Source organism: Platichthys flesus, chromosome 6, assembly GCF_949316205.1.
Source record: "Platichthys flesus chromosome 6, fPlaFle2.1, whole genome shotgun sequence".
Lineage (NCBI taxonomy): Eukaryota > Metazoa > Chordata > Actinopteri > Pleuronectiformes > Pleuronectidae > Platichthys > Platichthys flesus.
In genome coordinates, this window is record NC_084950.1 from 18,498,074 (window position 1) to 18,519,673 (window position 21,600).

At 39.3% G+C, this 21,600-nt stretch overlaps 1 protein-coding gene, 7 non-coding genes and 1 pseudogene across 8 annotated transcripts; 8 read left to right on the plus strand and 1 right to left on the minus strand.

Annotated features, from left to right (window-relative positions):
- Positions 1-125: 125 nt before the first annotated feature.
- LOC133955908 (U4 spliceosomal RNA) lies at positions 126-265 on the plus strand. The gene has a single exon (XR_009920955.1). It is a non-coding gene; the product is annotated as a U4 spliceosomal RNA (small nuclear RNA).
- A 409-nt stretch (positions 266-674) lies between these two features.
- Positions 675-814, plus strand: LOC133956024 (U4 spliceosomal RNA). Its single transcript, XR_009921062.1, has one exon. It is a non-coding gene; the product is annotated as a U4 spliceosomal RNA (small nuclear RNA).
- A 408-nt stretch (positions 815-1,222) lies between these two features.
- On the plus strand, positions 1,223-1,362 carry LOC133955917 (U4 spliceosomal RNA). The gene has a single exon (XR_009920964.1). It is a non-coding gene; the product is annotated as a U4 spliceosomal RNA (small nuclear RNA).
- A 409-nt stretch (positions 1,363-1,771) lies between these two features.
- LOC133955923 (U4 spliceosomal RNA) lies at positions 1,772-1,911 on the plus strand. Its single transcript, XR_009920969.1, has one exon. It is a non-coding gene; the product is annotated as a U4 spliceosomal RNA (small nuclear RNA).
- A 409-nt stretch (positions 1,912-2,320) lies between these two features.
- Positions 2,321-2,460, plus strand: LOC133955988 (U4 spliceosomal RNA). The gene has a single exon (XR_009921029.1). It is a non-coding gene; the product is annotated as a U4 spliceosomal RNA (small nuclear RNA).
- Positions 2,461-2,863: 403 nt separating this feature from the next.
- LOC133955968 (U4 spliceosomal RNA) lies at positions 2,864-3,003 on the plus strand. The gene has a single exon (XR_009921011.1). It is a non-coding gene; the product is annotated as a U4 spliceosomal RNA (small nuclear RNA).
- A 409-nt stretch (positions 3,004-3,412) lies between these two features.
- LOC133955922 (U4 spliceosomal RNA) lies at positions 3,413-3,552 on the plus strand. Its single transcript, XR_009920968.1, has one exon. It is a non-coding gene; the product is annotated as a U4 spliceosomal RNA (small nuclear RNA).
- Positions 3,553-3,955: 403 nt separating this feature from the next.
- Positions 3,956-4,086, plus strand: LOC133956007 (U4 spliceosomal RNA; annotated as a pseudogene).
- A 1,821-nt stretch (positions 4,087-5,907) lies between these two features.
- slc6a13 (solute carrier family 6 member 13) lies at positions 5,908-18,824 on the minus strand. Its single transcript, XM_062389784.1, has 15 exons — positions 18,674-18,824; positions 15,508-15,717; positions 14,594-14,728; positions 13,679-13,819; positions 13,204-13,285; positions 12,871-13,003; positions 12,369-12,503; positions 10,403-10,506; positions 10,049-10,173; positions 9,712-9,824; positions 9,431-9,568; positions 8,893-8,995; positions 8,446-8,546; positions 7,793-7,963; positions 5,908-6,884 (listed from the first exon to the last, which is right to left on the minus strand). The coding sequence occupies exons 1-15, from the start codon at positions 18,678-18,680 to the stop codon at positions 6,720-6,722; spliced, it is 1,863 nt and encodes a 620-aa protein (XP_062245768.1). The 5' UTR covers positions 18,681-18,824; the 3' UTR covers positions 5,908-6,719.
- Between the last annotated feature and the right edge of the window lie 2,776 nt (positions 18,825-21,600).

Below are 21,600 nucleotides of genomic sequence, written 5' to 3' on the forward strand. Positions count from 1 at the left end.
GGTAACAGTATAACCACCTTAACATAACTGGTTTCACTTACACTGGGGTCCCAATATGCACTGACAAACCCTAGCACAGGGTTGTGCAGATGTTTTATACCATCCCTCTGCAAATCAGCCTCTTTATCCCTTCGCAGTGGCAGTATCGTAGCCTATGAGGTCAAACCGAGGCGTGATTATTGCTAGTTGAAAACTTTAACCAATTCCCGCCTTGACGACCTGAAATATAGTCGGCAATGGCAATTTTTGTTGGTCTCTATAGAGGCTTAAAATTGTGTAAATAATACATCTTATGAGCCAACTTGTGTTGCTAATCAGTATGACCACAAGTGAATCTCTTAACCATACACTACTAAAGTACTCATGCCAAATTACTCTCCGGTGTTTTCCAAAGCATAGTCACTGGGGCGACATTGAAATAATTAGCCCCACCTACCAAACTAAGTACAATCACTTAAAATATTAAACATCATCTGTTTATCCAATTTAAACATCAATTTTTTTCTATCTCAGTTAAATTGACCTGACTATTAATGAGCAAACACGACGGGTAACAGTATAACCACCTTAACATAACTGGTTTCACTTACTCTGGGGTCCCAATATGCACTGACAAACCCTAGCACAGGGTTGTGCAGATGTTTTATACCATCCCTCTGCAAATCAGCCTCTTTATCCCTTCGCAGTGGCAGTATCGTAGCCTATGAGGTCATACCGAGGCGTGATTATTGCTAGTTGAAAACTTTAACCAATTCCCGCCTTGCCGACCTGAAATATAGTCGGCAATGGCAATTTTTGTTGGTCTCTATAGAGGCTTAAAATTGTGTAAATAATACATCTGATGAGCCAACTTGTGGTGTTAATCAGTATGACCACAAGTGAATCTCTTAACAATACAATACTAAAGTACTCATGCCAAATTACTTCCCGGTGTTATACAAAGCATAGTCAATGGCGCGACATTGAAATAATTAGCCCAACCTACAAAACTAAGTACAATCACTTAAAATATTAAACCACATCTGTTTATCCCATATAAACATCAATTTTTTTCTATCTCAGTTAAATTGACCTGACTACTAATGAGCAAACACGACGGGTAACAGTATAACCACCTTAACATAACTGGTTTCACTTACTCTGGGGTGCCAATACGACTGACAAACCCTAGCACAGGGTTGTGCAGATGTTTTATACCATCCCTCTGCAAATCAGCCCCTTTATCCCTTCGCAGTGGCAGTATCGTAGCCTATGAGGTCAAACCGAGGCGTGATTTTTGCTAGTTGAAAACTTTAACCAATTCCCGCCTTGACGACCTGAAATATAGTCGGCAATGGCAATTTTTGTTGGTCTCTATAGAGGCTTAAAATTGTGTAAATAATACATCTTATGAGCCAACTTGTGTTGTTAATCAGTATGACCACAAGTGAATCTCTTAACAATACACTACTAAAGTACTCATGCCAAATTACTCTCCGGTGTTTTCCAAAGCATAGTCACTGGGGCGACATTGAAATAATTAGCCCCACCTACCAAACTAAGTACAATCACTTAAAATATTAAACATCATCTGTTTATCCAATTTAAACATCAATTTTTTTCTATCTCAGTTAAATTGACCTGACTATTAATGAGCAAACACGACGGGTAACAGTATAACCACCTTAACATAACTGGTTTCACTTACTCTGGGGTCCCAATATGCACTGACAAACCCTAGCACAGGGTTGTGCAGATGTTTTATACCATCCCTCTGCAAATCAGCCTCTTTATCGCTTCGCAGTGGCAGTATCGTAGCCTATGAGGTCATACCGAGGCGTGATTATTGCTAGTTGAAAACTTTAACCAATTCCCGCCTTGCCGACCTGAAATATAGTCGGCAATGGCAATTTTTGTTGGTCTCTATAGAGGCTTAAAATTGTGTAAATAATACATCTGATGAGCCAACTTGTGGTGTTAATCAGTATGACCACAAGTGAATCTCTTAACAATACAATACTAAAGTACTCATGCCAAATTACTTCCCGGTGTTATCCAAAGCATAGTCAATGGGGCGACATTGAAATAATTAGCCCCACCTACCAAACTAAGTACAATCACTTAAAATATTAAACATCATCTGTTTATCCAATTTAAACATCAATTTTTTTCTATCTCAGTTAAATTGACCTGACTATTAATGAGCAAACACGACGGGTAACAGTATAACCACCTTAACATAACTGGTTTCACTTACTCTGGGGTCCCAATATGCACTGACAAACCCTAGCACAGGGTTGTGCAGATGTTTTATACCATCCCTCTGCAAATCAGCCTCTTTGTCCCTTCACAGTGGCAGTATCGTAGCCTATGAGGTCAAACCGAGGCGTGATTATTGCTAGTTGAAAACTTTAACCAATTCCCGCCTTTACGACCTGAAATATAGTCGGCAATGGCAATTTTTGTTGGTCTCTATAGAGGCTTAAAATTGTGTAAATAATACATCTGACGAGCCAACTTGTGGTGTTAATCAGTTTGACCACAGGTGAATCTCTTAACAACCTGAAGTACTCACGTCGAATTACTTTCCGGTGTTATCCAAAGCATAGTCACTGGGGTGACATTGAAATATTTAGCCACACCTACCAAACTAAGTACAATCACTTAAAATATTAAACATCATCTGTTTATCCCATTTAAACATCAATTTTTTTCTATCTCAGTTAAATTGACCTGACTACTAATGAGCAAACATGACGGGTAACAGTATAACCACCTTAACATAACTGGTTTCACTTACTCTGGGGTCCCAATATGCACTGACAAACCCTAGCACAGGGTTGTGCAGATGTTTTATACCATCCCTCTGCAAATCAGCCTCTTTATCCCTTCGCAGTGGCAGTATCGTAGCCTATGAGGTCAAACCGAGGAGTGATTATTGCTAGTTGAAAACTTTAACCAATTCCCGCCTTGACGACCTGAAATATAGTCGGCAATGGCAATTTTTGTTGGTCTCTATAGAGGCTTAAAATTGTGTAAATAATACATCTGATGAGCCAACTTGTGGTATTAATCACTATGACCACAAGTGAATCTCTTAACAATACACTACTAAAGTACTCACGCCAAATTACTTTCAGGTGTTATCCAAAGCAAAGTCACTGGGGCGACATTGAAATAATTAGCCCCACCTACAAAACTAAGTACAATCACTTAAAATATTAAACATCATCTGTTTATCCCATTTAAACATCATTTTTTTTCTATCTCAGTTAAATTGACCTGACTATTAATGAGCAAACACGACGGGTAACAGTATAACCACCTTAACATAACTGGTTTCACTTACTCTGGGGTCCCAATATGCACTGACAAACCCTAGCACAGGGTTGTGCAGATGTTTTATACCATCCCTCTGCAAATCAGCCTCTTTTTCCCTTCGCAGTGGCAGTATCGTAGCCTATGAGGTCATACCGAGGCGTGATTATTGCTAGTTGAAAACTTTAACCAATTCCCGCCTTGCCGACCTGAAATATAGTCGGCAATGGCAATTTTTGTTGGTCTCTATAGAGGCTTAAAATTGTGTAAATAATACATCTGATGAGCCAACTTGTGGTGTTAATCAGTATGACCACAAGTGAATCTCTTAACAATACAATACTAAAGTACTCATGCCAAATTACTTCCCGGTGTTATCCAAAGCATAGTCAATGGGGCGACATTGAAATAATTAGCCCCACCTACCAAACTAAGTACAATCACTTAAAATATTAAACATCATCTGCTTATCCCATTTAAACATCAATTTTTTTCTATCTCAGTTAAATTGACCTGACTATTAATGAGCAAACACGACGGGTAACAGTATAACCACCTTAACATAACTGGTTTCACTTACTCTGGGGTCCCAATATGCACTGACAAACCCTAGCACAGGGTTGTGCAGATGTTTTATACCATCCCTCTGCAAATCTTTATTCCTTCGCAGTGGCAGTATCCTAGCTTATGAGGTCAAACCGAGGCGTGATTATTGCTGGTTGAAAACTTTAGCCAATTCCCGCCGACCTGAAATATAGCTGGTTTCACATACTTTGGGGTCCCAATATGCAGTGACAAACCCTACATCTTGATGACGTATGTGGTGGTGATCAAAGACTTGCCAGCCGGCAGTAATGGACCCCCCCCCCCCTCAAATTTTGTGGAATTGGGACTTTTTTGTCCTCTTGTTTCCAAAAAAAGAAACCTCCTGTAACCCAGCAATGTGGAAAAGTTATTATTCAATGAAAATGTAAAAATGTTTTTACTTATTTTACGTGTCACTTGTTGTGCCAAGTGACACATGCTCAAAACCCCCTGCCCAATTTGTTTCCACTTTCCCTTTTGACCCCACCATTGTATCAAAAAGACAGACGCGATAATAATCATAAAGTTCATTATATATCATCACAAACCTCATTTATTCATTTATTTTATTAAAAGCGTCACACATCAAAACCATGCCGTCATTTTCACTGCCTCATAGACTGTATATATAGAGCTCTGCCTGCCATTTATTGTCCAGTTGATGGCGCAGTGGAGCAAATTAAGCACCATGAAGCTTCAGACATGAGTGAACCAATTGGATGGAAAGCTTCAATGCTTCATGAAGCTTCATGTCCCCATCCCTAGTGTTTTGTCGACAATGGGGTCAGGAAGGAGTGGATATACTCAGCTATGCCATTGATTTCACTTCCGCATATCTGAGATATTGGGGCGCCTTGGTGCGAAGCTGTTAGGAACTGTCCATTTTTGTGGAGTTTATGGATTTTGGGTAGGAGCTAAAAGTACCTTGGTCTTGAAGGGCCTACACCTTTTAGATATGAGATCTGTTTCTTGTTATTTATTTTTTTTGGCATATAGGATGTCAAGGATCTCTGTGATCATATTGGCGATTTCTTAGTACATAGGTTGCTGTAAGGTTATGTAATAGGTTCTATCCTGTAGTTGGCGTAGGGCTTCGTGTATATATATATCTTTGGTTCTATCCATAATGACTGTGGCACTGCCTTTATCTGCCGGTGTGATTACGATGCTTTTATTGATCATTAGCTCTTTTTTGTTCGTTCCTCCTCACACTGCCTTTATCTGCCGATTTGATTACGATGCTTGTATTGATCATAAGCTCTTTTGTTGTTCGTTCATCCTCTGGTGTGAGGTTTGTTGTTGTTTTTTTAATTAAAACTGGTAATATGTTAATGACCTTGTATTAAATGGAATATAGTACTGTTATTCATCTACACCAAAACTGCTCACAATATATTTCCTTTGTTGTGTTGTACATGTTTCAACTTTGTTCATTGAAACTAAGAAAATCATGTAAATCAAATCATTTTGAAAGATAATCATCGTCTTACATATGTTGTAAGTACCAGAGGAGGTTCAAATATCAATAGTTTGCTTCCATTTGAAAGGATAATGTTTTTCTTAACGAGGATGGTGTCACTGAAATGTAGAATAACAGTATTTATTGTATAATCATCAAAAAACAAAGCAATGATGCAATTTTCTGTTATGTGAATGATCATTTATGTACTTAAAAGAAAATTGTATCACACTTAACATATTAACATATATTTCAAAGCAAATTTTAACTAAAAGTTCAGTTCAGTCATTAAAAATAATTTTTAGCATATAAAAGTTTTATACCATAAACCGAAAAGTAATCAATCACCAGATATTCATTCCAGCATCACAACTAAACAAACACACATGGAGTTCAATATTGTATACAGAAGAAAAGAGGTTGAGAGATATTTTCATTTGGAATAAATTCCCTCAACGTTACAGACTTCCTTGTCCATATTCCCCAAGTGGAACAGACGTCTCCTGCAGGCACTTTTACACATTTAAATTCATATGAAACTAAGCATTAGTGATAAGGCAAAAAACTACAGAATTATAATCATTTTAATAATCAGAAGCCCAACAAAAACAATGCAAAATATACATGCATCTCCACAAATTCCAGTAAAGCAAAAGAAAAAGCCTACATGAATCAGTTAACAAAGTGACATTAATAGGAAATGTCAACACAAACCCTTAACTGAGATGACTAGAGGTCAGTTAATGTAAATTAAATGTAAAATTTCTTGCATTCTGAAGAATTGGTTATTAGTATGTTTTTAGGATGCTTCATTGGAAAGTCTTACATCCTGAGATGATAACCCTCTACTGTACAGTAAAACAGAGCAGTAACTTTGATTGAATTGAATACAGAGTTGAACAGAACTGTATTTAAACACACAAAGATTTTATTCAAGTCGTCTATGATCCATGCACATATCTGACACCTGTTCTCCATCTGCAGCAGATAGCTGTTAGATTCAAGAATCAATTTGAAAAATACAATGCTTCCTTAGAAAGCAGACATGATCCGATGAAATCAAAACATGGCCATACTTTTCAAATGTACACATGACTCTGCCAGTGGCCAATGAGTTGATAACCAGTGCTCCTTAAGAGAATGTACTGTAAATCATTAAGTAAGAGTTTGGATACGGTACTTTGAAGGCAACATAGAAAGGAGAAAACTTCTAGCAGCATCTCAGCAGTTACAGGTGAGCTGAGTCTTGAACTTGATGCCTGCTCATGTTACGTCATTTTGTCTGGACTTTGTATTCCAGAGCGATGGGAAGGGAGTGTCAAAGTTAAGAAGTGACCTTTGACCTCCACATTCGGCTCTGATTTCAACACTCGGGCCTTTAACAGTGGGACTCTTTTTCCTCAACAGGGAAATAACCATCCTTACTAGGAGGCGCCTTCTGATGGAGGCTCCCACCATCTGCTGCGAAGACGGCGAGCAGCTTCGCTTGCTCTTGCTTCGTCTTTGGTAACTCAGTAGAAGGAGTGGTCAAGAAAGCCAGGCGCTGTGAACACAGTGAGAGGAGAGATACAGATAGGAAATAAAGGGGAAAGTGAGACTGCAGGTAACTATATGTGATATGAGAATATCACAGATTAGGATATTTTAATTTGTGTTAATACTTAAAGGTTTAACTGCTATAATGTTCAGAAAACAACATCACTTTTCTCCTAATTTCCAATGCTGCAGCTCCCGTTTTCACAAAAAGGCTTTTGGACACTACTTACGACGATAATGACGATTTCAACGTACAACAACAATAAAATCCCAGTATAAATTTAAAATGTTTATTTCACACTTTTTTTAAATACTTATACATAAAAACACATTGAATTGTCATCTTTTAATGTAGAGATAAACTTCCATATCTCCGTGCTGTGACACTAGTCTATATAGTAGACAACATAGTGACTCATGTCTCTTTAAGACCCTAAGGTCTGCTCTGATTGGCCAACCTGCCCACTTTGCTGTGATTGGTCAACCTGTTCCAGCTGGTGTACGTAAAGTCAACTTCCTCTCTCACTTTACCTGGTTTTGTTAGGTATTGCAAGACTAGCTGCTATGTGTGAATTATGCAAATGTTGTCCCAAAATCGGTATCGACCAATGTAATCACTAGGTGTTACAGGGGCTTTAGTGTGGGGAAATTAAATGAAAATGCTTTAACAACCTTGAATTTTAATAACTTTCTTGCCTAATTATTAAATTTTGTTGAACTCTTAGTATTAGGTAAGGAAATTGGTGAAAGACAAATTTATTCCACCTATGGTAGGAAAAAAAACCCGGAAACAAGCTTTTCAAGCTCAGTGAATCAACAGAAATACTGTCTGAAGCATAACATGTGCAAAAGGTTAAAGCAATGAAACAGAGGGATACATTTTCTCCTACAAAGAACAGTTTAAGGTGAGCGTACCTCTCTCAATGTTCCAGGGGTGTAGTACAGCTTCCCTGCTGCCCAGAGAGGGATACACAGCATGGAGGTCAGGGCCAGGATCCAGCCCACACCATTCCCCCACCACGGGTATATGTAGACATTGTTGTACTTCAGAGGGGAGTACTTGATCAATGCAAATGCAAAGGTTCCCTGGGTTCAGAGAAAAAGGAATATTTAATTGTTTGGATTTGTAATATGTTTTAATTCAGTGGTTCGCAAACTAGGGGTCAGGACCCTTTGGGGTTGTCCAGACATCCATTACATTTCAAATCAATTTTAAATATTTTTTACGATTACGATTAATTGACTTAATTGTTTTTGATATACTGTTCAAATTGCACTGCCCTGAAAAAAGCAATGTTCTTCACTGCATAGTTTTACTGTTTGGTTAGAAATGAAAATAAAAACTCATGTTCTTGATTGAAAGGCACTATATCATTTCATGTTATTATTAATATTGTCATTTCAATGGTAACATTAACCACTAACTAACTTTCTAATCAGCAGGCCTATTTTTTATTTATTTATGGTCATGTTTCATCCACCCTGGCCACCAGAGGCTGCTCTTCTTTCAATAGTTCAAAAGTTGGAGAAGTAGAACTTGAGAGAATGAGGATGCCGGTCAAACTCACAAAGCAAGTGGCAGGTGTGAAGTAAAGCCAGCAGTACTTGATGACGGGACTTGGACGATAACCAATCATGTCCTCTATGTTGTCATAGAAACGGTCAGCACCTGCAATGAGGGAGGGATGAGGGAAACACAATGGAGATTTATTTAACGTCAGTGAGACAAATTACTGTCTGGTACCTAAATTAGACTAATTTACTTAGATTTTTAGCTCAACTAATGATTTATTATCATTTATGTTGATCATTTAAGCATGAAAAACAAACAAAATACATAAAACACACCCTTCCATCAGCCTCAGCCTCCCATCAAAAGAAAAAAAATTGTCAAATGTGTTATTGGCTGATTGAAAGAGCAATGGGTGAGCATGAATGGTGCATGGTGAGACAAAAGCTTTTGTCTTTTAATGGCCTATTTAAGTCTCCCTGCATAGCACGGGTAATGCACTCACCATAAATCCAAGCAATGCAAAGAGTCTCAAAAACAGCCACGAAGAGTAGACACATCCCACTGGCTGCGTAGTAGTCAAAGAGCTGGAAGATGTACATTCCTCCCTATTAGGGACAAACATGAGCACATAATGCAAAAGCTGAGACTCTGCATAGTATGAAAGCCACTGTTCTTGAATGTGATTCTTTAAAGTACAACTCAATGAAAGCACACAGCTAGTAAAGAATTTTAACAAAGACAAAATTTTGCTAATTTAATTTAGAGAATCTGAAATCTGAAATTCGTAGTACGAAAAATGCACAGGTTCCCTTTAAACTTAATTTAGATTACTGATATGTCAGCGTTGAAAAAAAGAATGTGGTCACTTAAATGCTTAAATCAACCTACCTTCACAGTTCCACCTTCATTATCCTCTTTAAACTTTTTTTATTATAACTGATAATTATAATTTCAATATGCTTGTTTGACATCAGAAGGAAAAAGACATTCAAAACCTACAGATTAGGTGCTCAGTTTCTGATATCTACAGTGGCACTAACCTCCGTCAGCATGATGAGTCCCAAGAGGAAGGACACCACGGACACTGCCAGGATAAAGAGCTCCCTGCGGTATTTCCGGCGGAAGGTGGAAGGATACATGTCCACCATGGCCGTCACCAGGCTCTCCACACAGACAAACTGATCAGGAGAGAAACAAAACACATGAGTGGTGTGTTCACATGTTTCTGTATGTCTCAATGTTAGTGTATACCTGCTTTATCTTACAGCATATAGCCGTTGTGTGTGTGTTTGTATAGTTGTAAAGTTGCGTGAGATCTCACTTGACTGTCCAGACCCAGAAAGGCGATCATAATAAAGAAGAAGCAGGCCCACAGGGGGGAGAAGGGCATCATGGACACAGCTCTGGGATATGCTATGAAGGCCAAACCTGGACCTGGGTTAAAGGTAAAATGTTGTATTCTCGTTAAAATTCACATTATTGCTTATTCCCACTCATGGTAATGCTTTAAAACCACACCATGAAAATTACATAAAAAGAAGCCCTCAATCGAAGACACAGAATATATAAGACAGAAGGCAGTAGAATTGGAATTACAGAATGAAAAACAAGGCTGTCTAAACGCAGTGACCATACGGCAATGGAAACAATCCACCAACCAGATTCAGCCACCTCTGAGATAGGTATGTTCTGCTCGTAGGACATGAAGCCCAGGATGGAGAAGATAGCGAAGCCTGCAATAAAACTGGTGCCACTGTTTAGGAAACAGAGCGACAGACAATCCCTGGAAACAACACAGACACAAAAAATGAACAGAAACTTAATTGTGTTTACAAGAGAAGAAAGAGAGAACGGAGATTTGATTTCCTACATATACAAATTTATTGTTGAAAATCAAACTAACTTAATAACAACATGCTTAGCACTACTGACTTTGAAGATAGTGTCATTATATAATTGATATATAATTGTATTGATCATATTGCTTACTGCTGTAATATATCAATGCCCACCTGTAGCAGTTGTTGTTATATTTGTTGTAGCTTCCCAGTGCAGTGAGGCAGCCCAGGCAGATGGCATAGGAGAAGAAGATTTGAGTTCCGGCATCCATCCATACCTGTGGACAGAATATAGACCAAATGATCAAAGAGAGATAGTACATTTACAATGAACATATCAAGAAAAAACCCTGAAACAAAATAATCAGTTTTTGTTGCAGTGTTTTGTATTTTTGGCTTTGAAAATATTTTGTTAACTATTGATTATATATATGTTTGTACAGGACTTAACTTTAAATGATGTTTGTGTATTTATCTGACCTTATAAGCCAATCAGCTCTCACATACAGAATGATCAGAGTATTTAGTTAAAACAGAACCAGCTAAAGAGTGTAACTAGTCATCAGGATTTCTTTTGTTCGGTATTTTACTATACATGTTTAATGGTGTATTTCTAAAATCCACTTGGGGACCAGTTCATTGTAGAGAGTAGAGATCAAACCTAAAAACATAAGAAAGGACAGTGTAGTGTTATAATTGCACGGATGTTTTATAATCAGTGTGTGCAATAACAAGAAACATTTCATTAACAATATTTTATTTTATTTGGCAGAAAAACAAAGTCTTACTACATCAAATGTTGGAGATTCCACCACATCGGCCTCAGACTCCACAGAAAAGTTGTTCTTGAGCCTTTTTAACCAAGTGACTCAGTCCCTTGATATTTAAACTTCATACCCAAACAACCTCCATTCAAACTCCCTCATTTGTCTTTAAAACGCAATCTAACTCCCATTGAATCCTAAAACTGTTTACTCCTAAACCTCGCCCTCTCAACCCCACCACCCTGTGACCACCCACCCTGCAGACCTAGTATCTGTCCCAGGCATTTCCAGGCATTAAAAACAACACAACTAATCTCTCTCTGAGCAATCACTTGCACAAAAACATTCAAATTAGCTCTCTTTCTATTCTTGCAAATAAAGAAAAAAAATTTTCTATTTATGTGTTCCAAGAGCACTGGGTCATGTTTGAGAGAGCAGGTGGCCAGGACTTCAGATCAGACTGAATGGGGAGCCAACAATTCAAGCCCTGGTCACAACACAACACAAATGCAGGTATTACCAAGGTAACAGCTCAACCAGTCTAGCTGGTCTTGGCCTGTATGCACCTGACCTTTATTCATCTCCAAAGCCCTGAGAAGGATTGAAGGAGGCCCCTCTATGGGACTTTACACTGGTTGCAATCTTTTGGCAGGGCAAAAAGAACACATCACTTTCTGAGGAAGGGGGATAAGTCTCTGACACTCTGCCGACTATATCTTGAAATGAACCTGTCTGAAATCCAAATTGTGTGGGTGTTATAAGTCTTGTGGTAATGGTGCCACTGCAAAATGGTCTCGGGAAAACTTGTTTTGCTGGAACATTTGCAAGTGGGGAGGCGATAATTGTCACTAAAAAGGCTAATAAACAATATGCAACACAAAAAGGTAGAACATGTAAGAGGACTGTATTGTTGCAAGATAAAAATCTGCGTCAAAATAATTTTTGGAATCTATTTTTAGTGTATAGGCTGCTAGTTTAAGGTTTGTTGTTGATTCTTACAGATGTTAACACACAATATTATAACAATTTGAGTGAACTTGTTAGCAATCTTATATTTAGTAGCGCTCTTTGTGAAATGATAATGATCAATGTTCAATCAGTGTGGGTGAGAATGCTCATATAGTACAGCTTATAGCTTACGTAAAATGTTGTTTCCTATTTTTAAATATCTTTTTATTTATACTTGCACATATACACCACAGCAAATTCCTTGTATGTGTAAACCTACTTGGCAATAAACCAGATTCTGATCGTGTGGGGCTGGTCATTTAACAAATTATAAGACATTAGGTTATGATTTATGATTATTATTATTGTTTAATTATAACTACATGTCTGCATGTGTTTATTCAACAGTTAAAGCCTCCAGCCTTTACCTGTGGGTCTGACAGTCGTCCCAGGTCAGGGTAGAGGTAGTAGTGGATTCCCCTGGAGGCTCCGGGCAGGGTGACCCCTCTGATCAGCAGGATTACTAACATAGCATACGGAAAGGTGGCTGTGAAGTAAACAACCTGTAGAGAAAACAGCAGCACTTTGTTGTCAGGTTTACATGTCTACTCGGCCTAAAGTAGTTTCTCATTCCAGAGAAACATTGTTGTCTTCAATCCTTTGTTTTTCATTTCAGTGTTTTGTGGATTTTGACTTGATAAAACACTGAAGTTTCTAGTTCTTGTAGTAATGATCAGCAACACAACATTGTTTTCTGCTTATTGAAATCCTGCATAAACACATCATGTCTAACCCTACAGCAAATATTAATCAATCAAAACCAGAGTAAAGTAGCTTCATAAAAATGCAGAAAATCATCAATAATATCACATGTTTAATTCCCATATGGGCTCGAGGATTTGAACGTTATGAACGGAGGACAGGTTTCACCTTGCCCGTGGACTTGACTCCCTTCCAGATGCAGAAGTAGCAGATGACCCAGGCGACAGCGAGGCAGACAACCAGGTCCCAATTCAGAGAGCCGATGTGATGGATACCTGGGGAAATCCTCAGAACTTTGCGCCTGGAGCACAAACATATGGCAAACAAGAATTCATTATCGAGTGTATTTATGTTTAAAGCAGCAGGTTTGTCTATGGCCTCAGTAGCTAAAGCCAAATGCCTATAAGCAATTCCAAAGACGACGTAGCAACATGGATGTGTGGTAAACTTGCGGACACAAAAGGCCATTCGGGGACATAGTCAAACAAAAAGAGCACTTACTCCCAGAACTCAATGACAGGAGAGGTGGTGTTCTCATGGTGATTGATGGAGCTATTCCCCCTCTGAAATTCCATACAGGAATCTTGAATGAAGGAAGCACAAACAAAGACGTTCAACCCCAGTGAAGAAATCCAAGCTTTCTCTGAGGTTTCTAAGCTACACACAGGCAAGTGAAACAACGCCACCACTGAGACCGAGAAGGGAAATGGTACAGGAGTGCCCTGCTAATAGAGTTATGAAGGGGCAGAACTGAAAATAAACATTGCAAAATAAATGATAACTACACCTTGGAAATTCAAAGACTTGACAATAAAAGAATACTTCGGTCCATGAGTTAACAGCAGCATCGTGCTCTGTCATAAATGATCCCTTTCTCACCAAATTTACCTCCTCAAGCTTCCTGAGGCCTGGATACACCAGATTAAATATATTGGTTAGACTAAACATCTCTGTTTGCTGTTACGGAGCGAGGTACCTGTGTTCCAGGTGTTGTTGCAGGAGGCCCAGGGCAGGTCCCACGTGAAGGAGTGCGACAGGTAGAAGAGGGCCCAGGCTAACACAATGATGTAGTAGATGTTCAGCAGACCAACAATCACCTGGGTGGCATATCCCACTCCTTGAACAGAAGAACATCAGGCCCTCAGGTCAATTACTGAGCTATAAAAAACAGGCATCATTATTCATTTTTTCCAAAACATGTATGGCCCTAAAGATTTGGTTGAGAGAGGGAACAACAATGAAGCCAATGAGTCTGGTTTCCTTCCATCCATGTATCCAATATGTTTTACTACAATATTGAGATGAGGAATTTGACCCTAAACAACAATATTAAACAAGTCCACCTGCAGCTATTCTCTGGTTGCTGCAACATGCTTGACAGCTCTCTGAGAATGTTAGAAATGTGATGTAATTTGGCCTCATATGTGAGAAGCTACTCTCATTTTATTGGATCTAGCAAACCACAAACATGTTATTGAATCTCTGACAGCCTCCCTGACTGCTCCATTCACAGAGGAATCATTTAACCTCAGAGAAATCATCTCTCCTGTGTTTAATGGAATTTTCCTCAGCTCACTGCTTCTGCCCTTTTAAAATCTTTGGAGAAGTGTGACGTCTGCCAGTGTTGGTTTATTTTTAGTTAAATACAGTTACATGCATCGTTAACATACATCATCAATATTTGTATATCCCCTTTGTTTTGCACAAGCATTAACATTAAAAACATCATACACATGTGCCCCCTCATGAACTTTTAAAAGTAAAGAAAACATTGTAATGATATGTTATAAATGTACAAACTAGATGGGGCTAAAACTTCCAGAGAGATGAGTTTTATTCACTCTTAGTTTTGTTAAGAGTTTAGAGTATAAAGAAGAAGTATTTACACTACCTTCAAACAAAGGGCAGATCTTCCTCCAGCAGGTGACGCCGCCCTCGCTGGTGTACTGACCCAGAGCCGTCTCCAGGAAGAAGACCGGGATCCCACAAGCAAAGAGGAAGATGAGGTATGGGATGAAGAAGGCCCCTGACATAATCACACAGATTTGAGTTCATTCAGATGCCTTCAGCAGGCTCCCTCACAATACATATATACATACACATATATAGATGTAATATATTAACTAGATTAAATGTACACCATTATTTAATTCTTAATTTGTGAGGTTTCCTGTGACAGACATTAGTTATGACTGCATGAAAAATCTGTCAGAATGAGGATGGACGACAGGACAGATCCCCACAAAGGAAGCCAAATCTTCTTGATATAGGCTGGTTGCAGAATTGCAGACAAACCCTGCCTCCTCCATGATAGTGGATGGGACAAGGATCAAACTTAAAGGTTAAAATTACAAGTCAAACCTTTTTTCGGGGTTCTTATCAAAGTGATGCATGTTCCAGGGATGTTTTTGTATAAACTTGGTTTTAGTTAATATGATATAAAAATGGAATGTAACATCAGCTGAGACTGACGTGAAATTTGTCAAGTTTGAATATCGACGAGACCTTGATAGTGGGGCCCCATCCCCCAATCACTACTGAACAGACTCTGCTCCAAATGACGTCAAAAGCACAAGATAGCAACACCTGTATCTGAGACCTTTCGGCTTTATGTTTGTACAATATGAGGAAGTGGAGACACATACATCCTCCCTGTCTGTGTACAGTCTATGGTTTGAATTTAAGTGGCGGCAATTGTTTCTTGCCGCCACAGTCTGATGTTGTAAGACTACATTCAGAAACTAAACTTTTGGCTCAAACAGGCACCAAGATAATACAATCTAGATGAAACATTCCAGCACTCACCTCCTCCATTCTTATAACATAGATAAGGAAAACGCCAGACATTGCCCAGGCCTATAATTTCTCCAGCCACTGAAAGAACAAACTCAAGCTTGCTGCCCCACTGCCCCCTCTCTGTCATCTTCTCCTCTGTACTGGGCACAATGTCGAGGGGCCTGTTGTTCCCATTGGAGGTTTCCGCCTTGGACGGGTCCTCCATTTCACCTGTGGGTCCTGAGGGTTACATTGAAAAGATACAGATTGTAAGTGGCAAATGGTCCAGAGTTCATGGGAGGGTAGCAGGAAGCTGGAGGATCACCATTTCATAAGTGCATAAATGCTTTGTTTTTCTGAGAGTTAAAGAGGTAATCCAAGCAATCCCATAGTACTGCAGTCAAGCTTAACACATTGAAAGAGTAAAGTCACATAGAGTCATTATTACTGCTTCATTAACGAAGACTGATCAAGAGCTAAAATCCACAGTGATAGTTTTTCACTATGTACTATATAGATCGTATAATATTTCAGTTCAATTCATTCACTTTCATGAACCCTGGTTCTGCGATTGTGTATTACATCAGTCAAAACTTTTTACATATGTAAAACAACTGTTGTAAGCTTATAAAACCTGCAATAAATCAATAATCTGAGAAGAATTTTGGAATTCCATCAATGAATGATAATATTGAATTATTGACACACGTTTTGTACAGTTATTGAGACATACTAAAGGAAACAATTCAGAAAAGGTTAATAAAAAAAATAGTCTATGACCCGCTCACTGAGTTTGATCCAGTTGAACCTGTCAGGTCTAGTGTCAGTAGAATATCAGTAATATAAGATTATATCAGGTGAGGATGCTTTTAGTAACAATACATAGATGTCACTGATTCAACCTTAGAAAACAAACAATAAGCTTATCATAAATTATTTTCTTTTGTTACAGCCATATTTCTTCTGCACATGCTACCTGCTGGTCTATGCCATTTTAATGTAGAACACATTTATTTACTTGTAATCAAATGTGCAATATATAAAGATTATCCTGCAATATAAAATAAATATGTTTGAATATTTAATGTACATAGCATCAGGAGGGAGAAGAAATAATTTCAGGACCTTGGCTAGTTCTCAAGGGGAATTCCTGTTGTGCATGAAAAGTGCAAAAAAACGTCCATATGAGCTATAATGTATCATATCGCTGCTTCTGCCATGTGACAAAAGTGTGGTCAGAATTGGCTCGTTGCTACGTAACCACGCTGGATATCAGTCGCGCCCCTGGTCAGATCCTGTTTGTGGAGCAGTAGGAAACAGACAGCTCACTGACTGTGCTCACTCCTGTCAGCTTGCATTAAGCCTCTCAGAAGATCTGCTGTTTCCCCTTTAACTCTCTCTGAAACTCCGAGAATGCAAACTCACTTCTCACCAGGCTGCAGGAGACTCACTCGGACTTACTTTGTTACAAAAAGTACACCTTGAATCCAAACCTCCTTGTCGTTTGACCCTGGTCTCATGTGACCAATGAATTAGCCTGTTTTTTGAGTTGCGAAAAACAACACAAAAGGGTGGAAATCCCATCAGCAGCCCTGTGTGAAGCCACCTTTTCGGAATGTGCTCCCAGTGGCAGAGGGCAGAGGTGGAGCAGAAGTGTTCGACTGTTTGTGATACGTGCGAGGAGTCTGAGGTCAGATCTGTTTTTGGAGCCAAAATCTCCTGCACTGGAGCCAAATGCCACTCGAGGTAAAAATAGAGCCCCTTGTTTTCCCAAGGTGCTTGGTGGGAATGAAGGCTCAGTGCAACAAAAAGCAAAGGACCCCCTATACTTTGAGCTGGCAGAGGAGAATTCTCACTGGACTTGCAGCCAATTGACAGGATTTTTTCATATTAACTGAAGTCGGGGAGCAAGCCAAATACCCCACTTCCATAACAGCCGTTTCATAGGTGAGATTTAATATTATCATCGTTTATAGTGTAGCAGCTAAATACTTTGCACACATATCTACTCATAGACGATTGAGAGTGGCCTCGCCAAGGCCCAGTGGAGAATCATCCCTGGAAACAGCCTTGACTTCACCTCTGTCTGAAAACAATGAGCTGCCTGAACTGAACTAATGAATGACTGACTGAATGAATGATTGACTGACTGATTGGACATGTGTTACTTTTTTCATTGATTATCTGTCATTTTGAGGGGTCGCTGAACGAACTATGGGCACCCTGAAAGTAATACTTTCAGGAAATAAGCATATTAGATTTCTTGTTTAAATATAGATGTTGCTATAAGCTCCACTGTCATGTACAGACAAATACTGGGGTCTTAAAACTGTTACATGCGCTGTCTTTGATTAAGAGCTTATACATAATTTACTATAGCACCATTACTCCGCCAGTGTGAATGACCCAAACTAAAACTAGTAGAGTCCACATTGTGAAATTGAGGATACAGTGAAAACCCCCCCAGAGAACACTGATCGATCAGTCAGACATTACAGCTTGTGGTCTTATCCGTAATGTTGAAAACAATAACTACGATGGGAAATATTGCTCTTGCTGTTTCTGTGGGTCGTCCTATCTCTTGTATGCACGTGCAGTGCAGAGTTACATATTCGTGACATCCTGTGCCCTGGACACTGAGAATACTTGCAGGCTAATGCATAACTAGATGAGTTACATAAGGAAGACGTCTCCATGTCACATGTCTACCTGTGCAAGTTGAAATTTTACAGTTGCCCCAACAAAATCTAGGTGGAGCAAAATAAACAAATAGTTAATTGATGAAGCTAAATAATCTGTTGGGATTTCCTATCAAACTTTGGTAAGACTGTGTGTCACGTGCTTCTGATTACAACATGGAACAGCTTGATTGTCAGTGTGCAAGATACTATGCTGCATTAAAACGTGCACTACTGAGTCTTAAAAGTCAATTAGCAGATGTACAGTCTTTGCCCTGGAGCTAGTTATCTACAAAAGTCTTTCGTTAGCTGAAATGAAAAACAATGCTTGGTTGCATTGCAGAAATCTCCCAGAAATTAAAACACAAGAGAGAGATCCCAATATTCACTGAGCGCCGCTGTCAATAAATAAACAAACCAGAAGTGTGTTCATATTCAACAATAATATGATTTATTATCTACCTTTAAATGAAAGAAAATAAAATCGCATAACATTATCAATAATCAAAGGCACTCACCTTTCATAGATGCACGATGACAGTTTTCCAGAAGATTGCGGGCCACCAAATTCTGGCCGATTCAGGTTGCGGGAACATACATGGAGGGGTGGAGATCTGAGAGACAGAAAAGTTTGGTGCAGCTCGCAATGAGATTTTCCCCTCTGCTTTGCCCCTCTCTAAAGACCCCCCCCCCCCCCCCCCCCTTCATCCAGTTCCATTCAGATCCCCCACGCCCCCCCCACAACCACACACACACAAACACACACACACACTCGCTCAGCACACTAGAGGTCTGTGCTGTCCTAGTGTGCTGGGCCGATTGCATAACCTTTTGACACACACATTCTCCCAGGGCCTTTCTCTCCATAGAACACCCAGAAACGATGGGGGGAGAAGCCGGTCAAATTGTCAAGCATATACACATGTTTATGCATAAATGGGCAATGGTGGAATATATTGGGAAAATTATTAAGAAATACAAAAATGCATCACCAACTCACATCCAAAAAACTAAAAAAATTCTGCACGAGCTTCACAACAACAGCCCAGGATATGTCACAATTATTTTGTTCTGGTTGATTTTAATGAAAACATCACTCCTGCTTCATGAACTCCTAACTCCACACACATCCTGAATTCAAGCCCCCGGAAAAGAGCCTTTCTTCTTCCTTCAACCAGAGTCCCTCCTCAAAGATGCAGCAGCCCATTCAGAACATTTTCCCACCGCAGGGGTCCAGAGTGGCCTGGTTCAAGGGATTTGTTGGAAGGTCACAATCCAGAGGGTCTTTATGGAGGTGGGGTTGGGTGGGTGGGGGGTGATGCAGTGTTTCAGCCGTCTTTCTTTCACAGTGAGACCGTTACACCCCCCCGACCCAATTCTAATTCATGAAACAGACTCTTCGGTTTTCTGGAGCTTGAATTCAGTTTTGTTGCTGTTTTGACCAAACATGTTGCTCCTGGTGGCAATTGTTATGTGGCAGCTCATCACTGTCAGGTCCAGGTTTGACACAAAACATGTCGGATTCCTCTCTCCAAATATCAAACCTGCAACCTGTAACATGAGTTTGATGTTTGGCAGTAACATTTTATCTAAAATACAAGTTTAGGACATGGTTAAGTCTTGCCTTCATTATCTTTTTCTCTCTCTGCCTTAACCTTAATTTCATCTTGTTTAGATGATTGTATTTCATTGTATTCGGGGTTGAGCCATAAAAAAAATATCACACCTTGGTAAAAAATGCAGCTGCTTGACTTTTTCTATGCAAGTAGATGAGACCAAGTTAAGGCCGATATATGCTACTCCGTTTTGACGGAGACAGACACATGGGAAAGCCTTCTCCGACGTGAAAGCCCTCTCTGTTGCGCCACCTACTGTTATGGCGGTGAATTGTTTTCAGCACCCACAGCCTTCGGAGTGCCATAAATGAAAAAGAGTCCGTCGTATCCCTCCGTCCGTCCGTAACGGAGTAGCATATTTCAGCCTTTAGTCCTATTTTAGCTCCACTTCATTGGTTACCAGTCAGTTTTAAGATTTTGCCTTTGAATCACATTTAAAGCACTTTATGGTATAGCTCCCTGTTATTTTGCCTACTTCCTGCTGGTATGAGCCATAGTGCAGCCTCAGATGTTCAGGCAGGGCTCTGTCACTTTTTGGTGCTTTCACTCCTGAAAATCCAGATCATGGTTTATATCTTTGTCTTAGTCAGTTTATGTTTCGCATTGCAATCTAGGCACAATACAGAGTTTCATGTGACATCCTTTCATCATCACCTATGTGGGCTGTGTCTATCTATACTTGACACTTGACGTTTTTTAGACAATGCTTATCTGACTTTTTTTTGTAAAGTGCATAGATCAAAATATCGTTCTGCTCAATATAGACATAACGGTCATTTTTTTCTTTAACACCTTTTACTTTGGATTGGACTAAACTGATGTGTCCGAAGTCCGGGACCAATAGTTATGTGAGGAACAACCCTAAAGGTTACCAAGCTATTCCAGTCAAATGTTTCCTTTAAGATACATTAAGTGTGAGATGTGCCCTAAGATGAAGTGTTCTACGCCGACAATAATCTGTGGATACAAACTGTCCTCAAAACAAATAAAAAATAAATCCTTACAGCTGGTATTATTCAGTTTTTAGTTGCAGCAAAGTCCAACATCCAGAGTCAGAGTCACACTTACAAACATCCACAAAGGGAAAAAAAGACAAAATAGCAGGAAAAACAGAAGGGAGCTCATTAACGAACTGTATTTCTCCCTTCTGTCTGCAGTTTCCCGCTGCTCTCTGACTGTACAGCCACAGGTCACTGCTCAGATTCTACTCTGTTTATTCTGAAGGGCCCATTCTGTCTCTTCACATCAGAATCAGATGTGTTTGTTAATTTAGAAGTGTGGAGCATCTGATTTAAAATCTCCTGACATCGGAAGTAAAACATTTAGTCCACAACAGTTCAGACAGGCTCATTAATTATTATTAAACCAGTTTCATTCAAAATATTGCTAAAAAAAAAAATGTTCTCCATAACAAAGACGCAATAACAAACTAGTCACATGTGTAAATTCATTGCGACTGCTCCACTTTCTTGTTGTGATGGAATATTTCTGCCTTTGACCGGCCCCGGTGTTTGAAGTAGGTAAAAGGTGTGTACACAAAGATTACACAATATGTCAACACTGTGATGGCCGATTTGATCGACCAAACTCTTATACCCTCTCTTGCCAAACAAGAAACACAGAGTTCGGAGTAATTCATATCAAGGTCTGACAGACGGTTTGCTGCCATTGTCTCAGACAACACAGATGTATTGCTACAGCTCCAGAATACACAGTGAAGAATTATCATTATAACTAAATCAGAAAGTTCAGACAATATTGTATTGTGCTTTAATCATTGATATGTAGTAGTAGTAGAAAATTAAATATTTTCTTACGTGTGTTTGGGT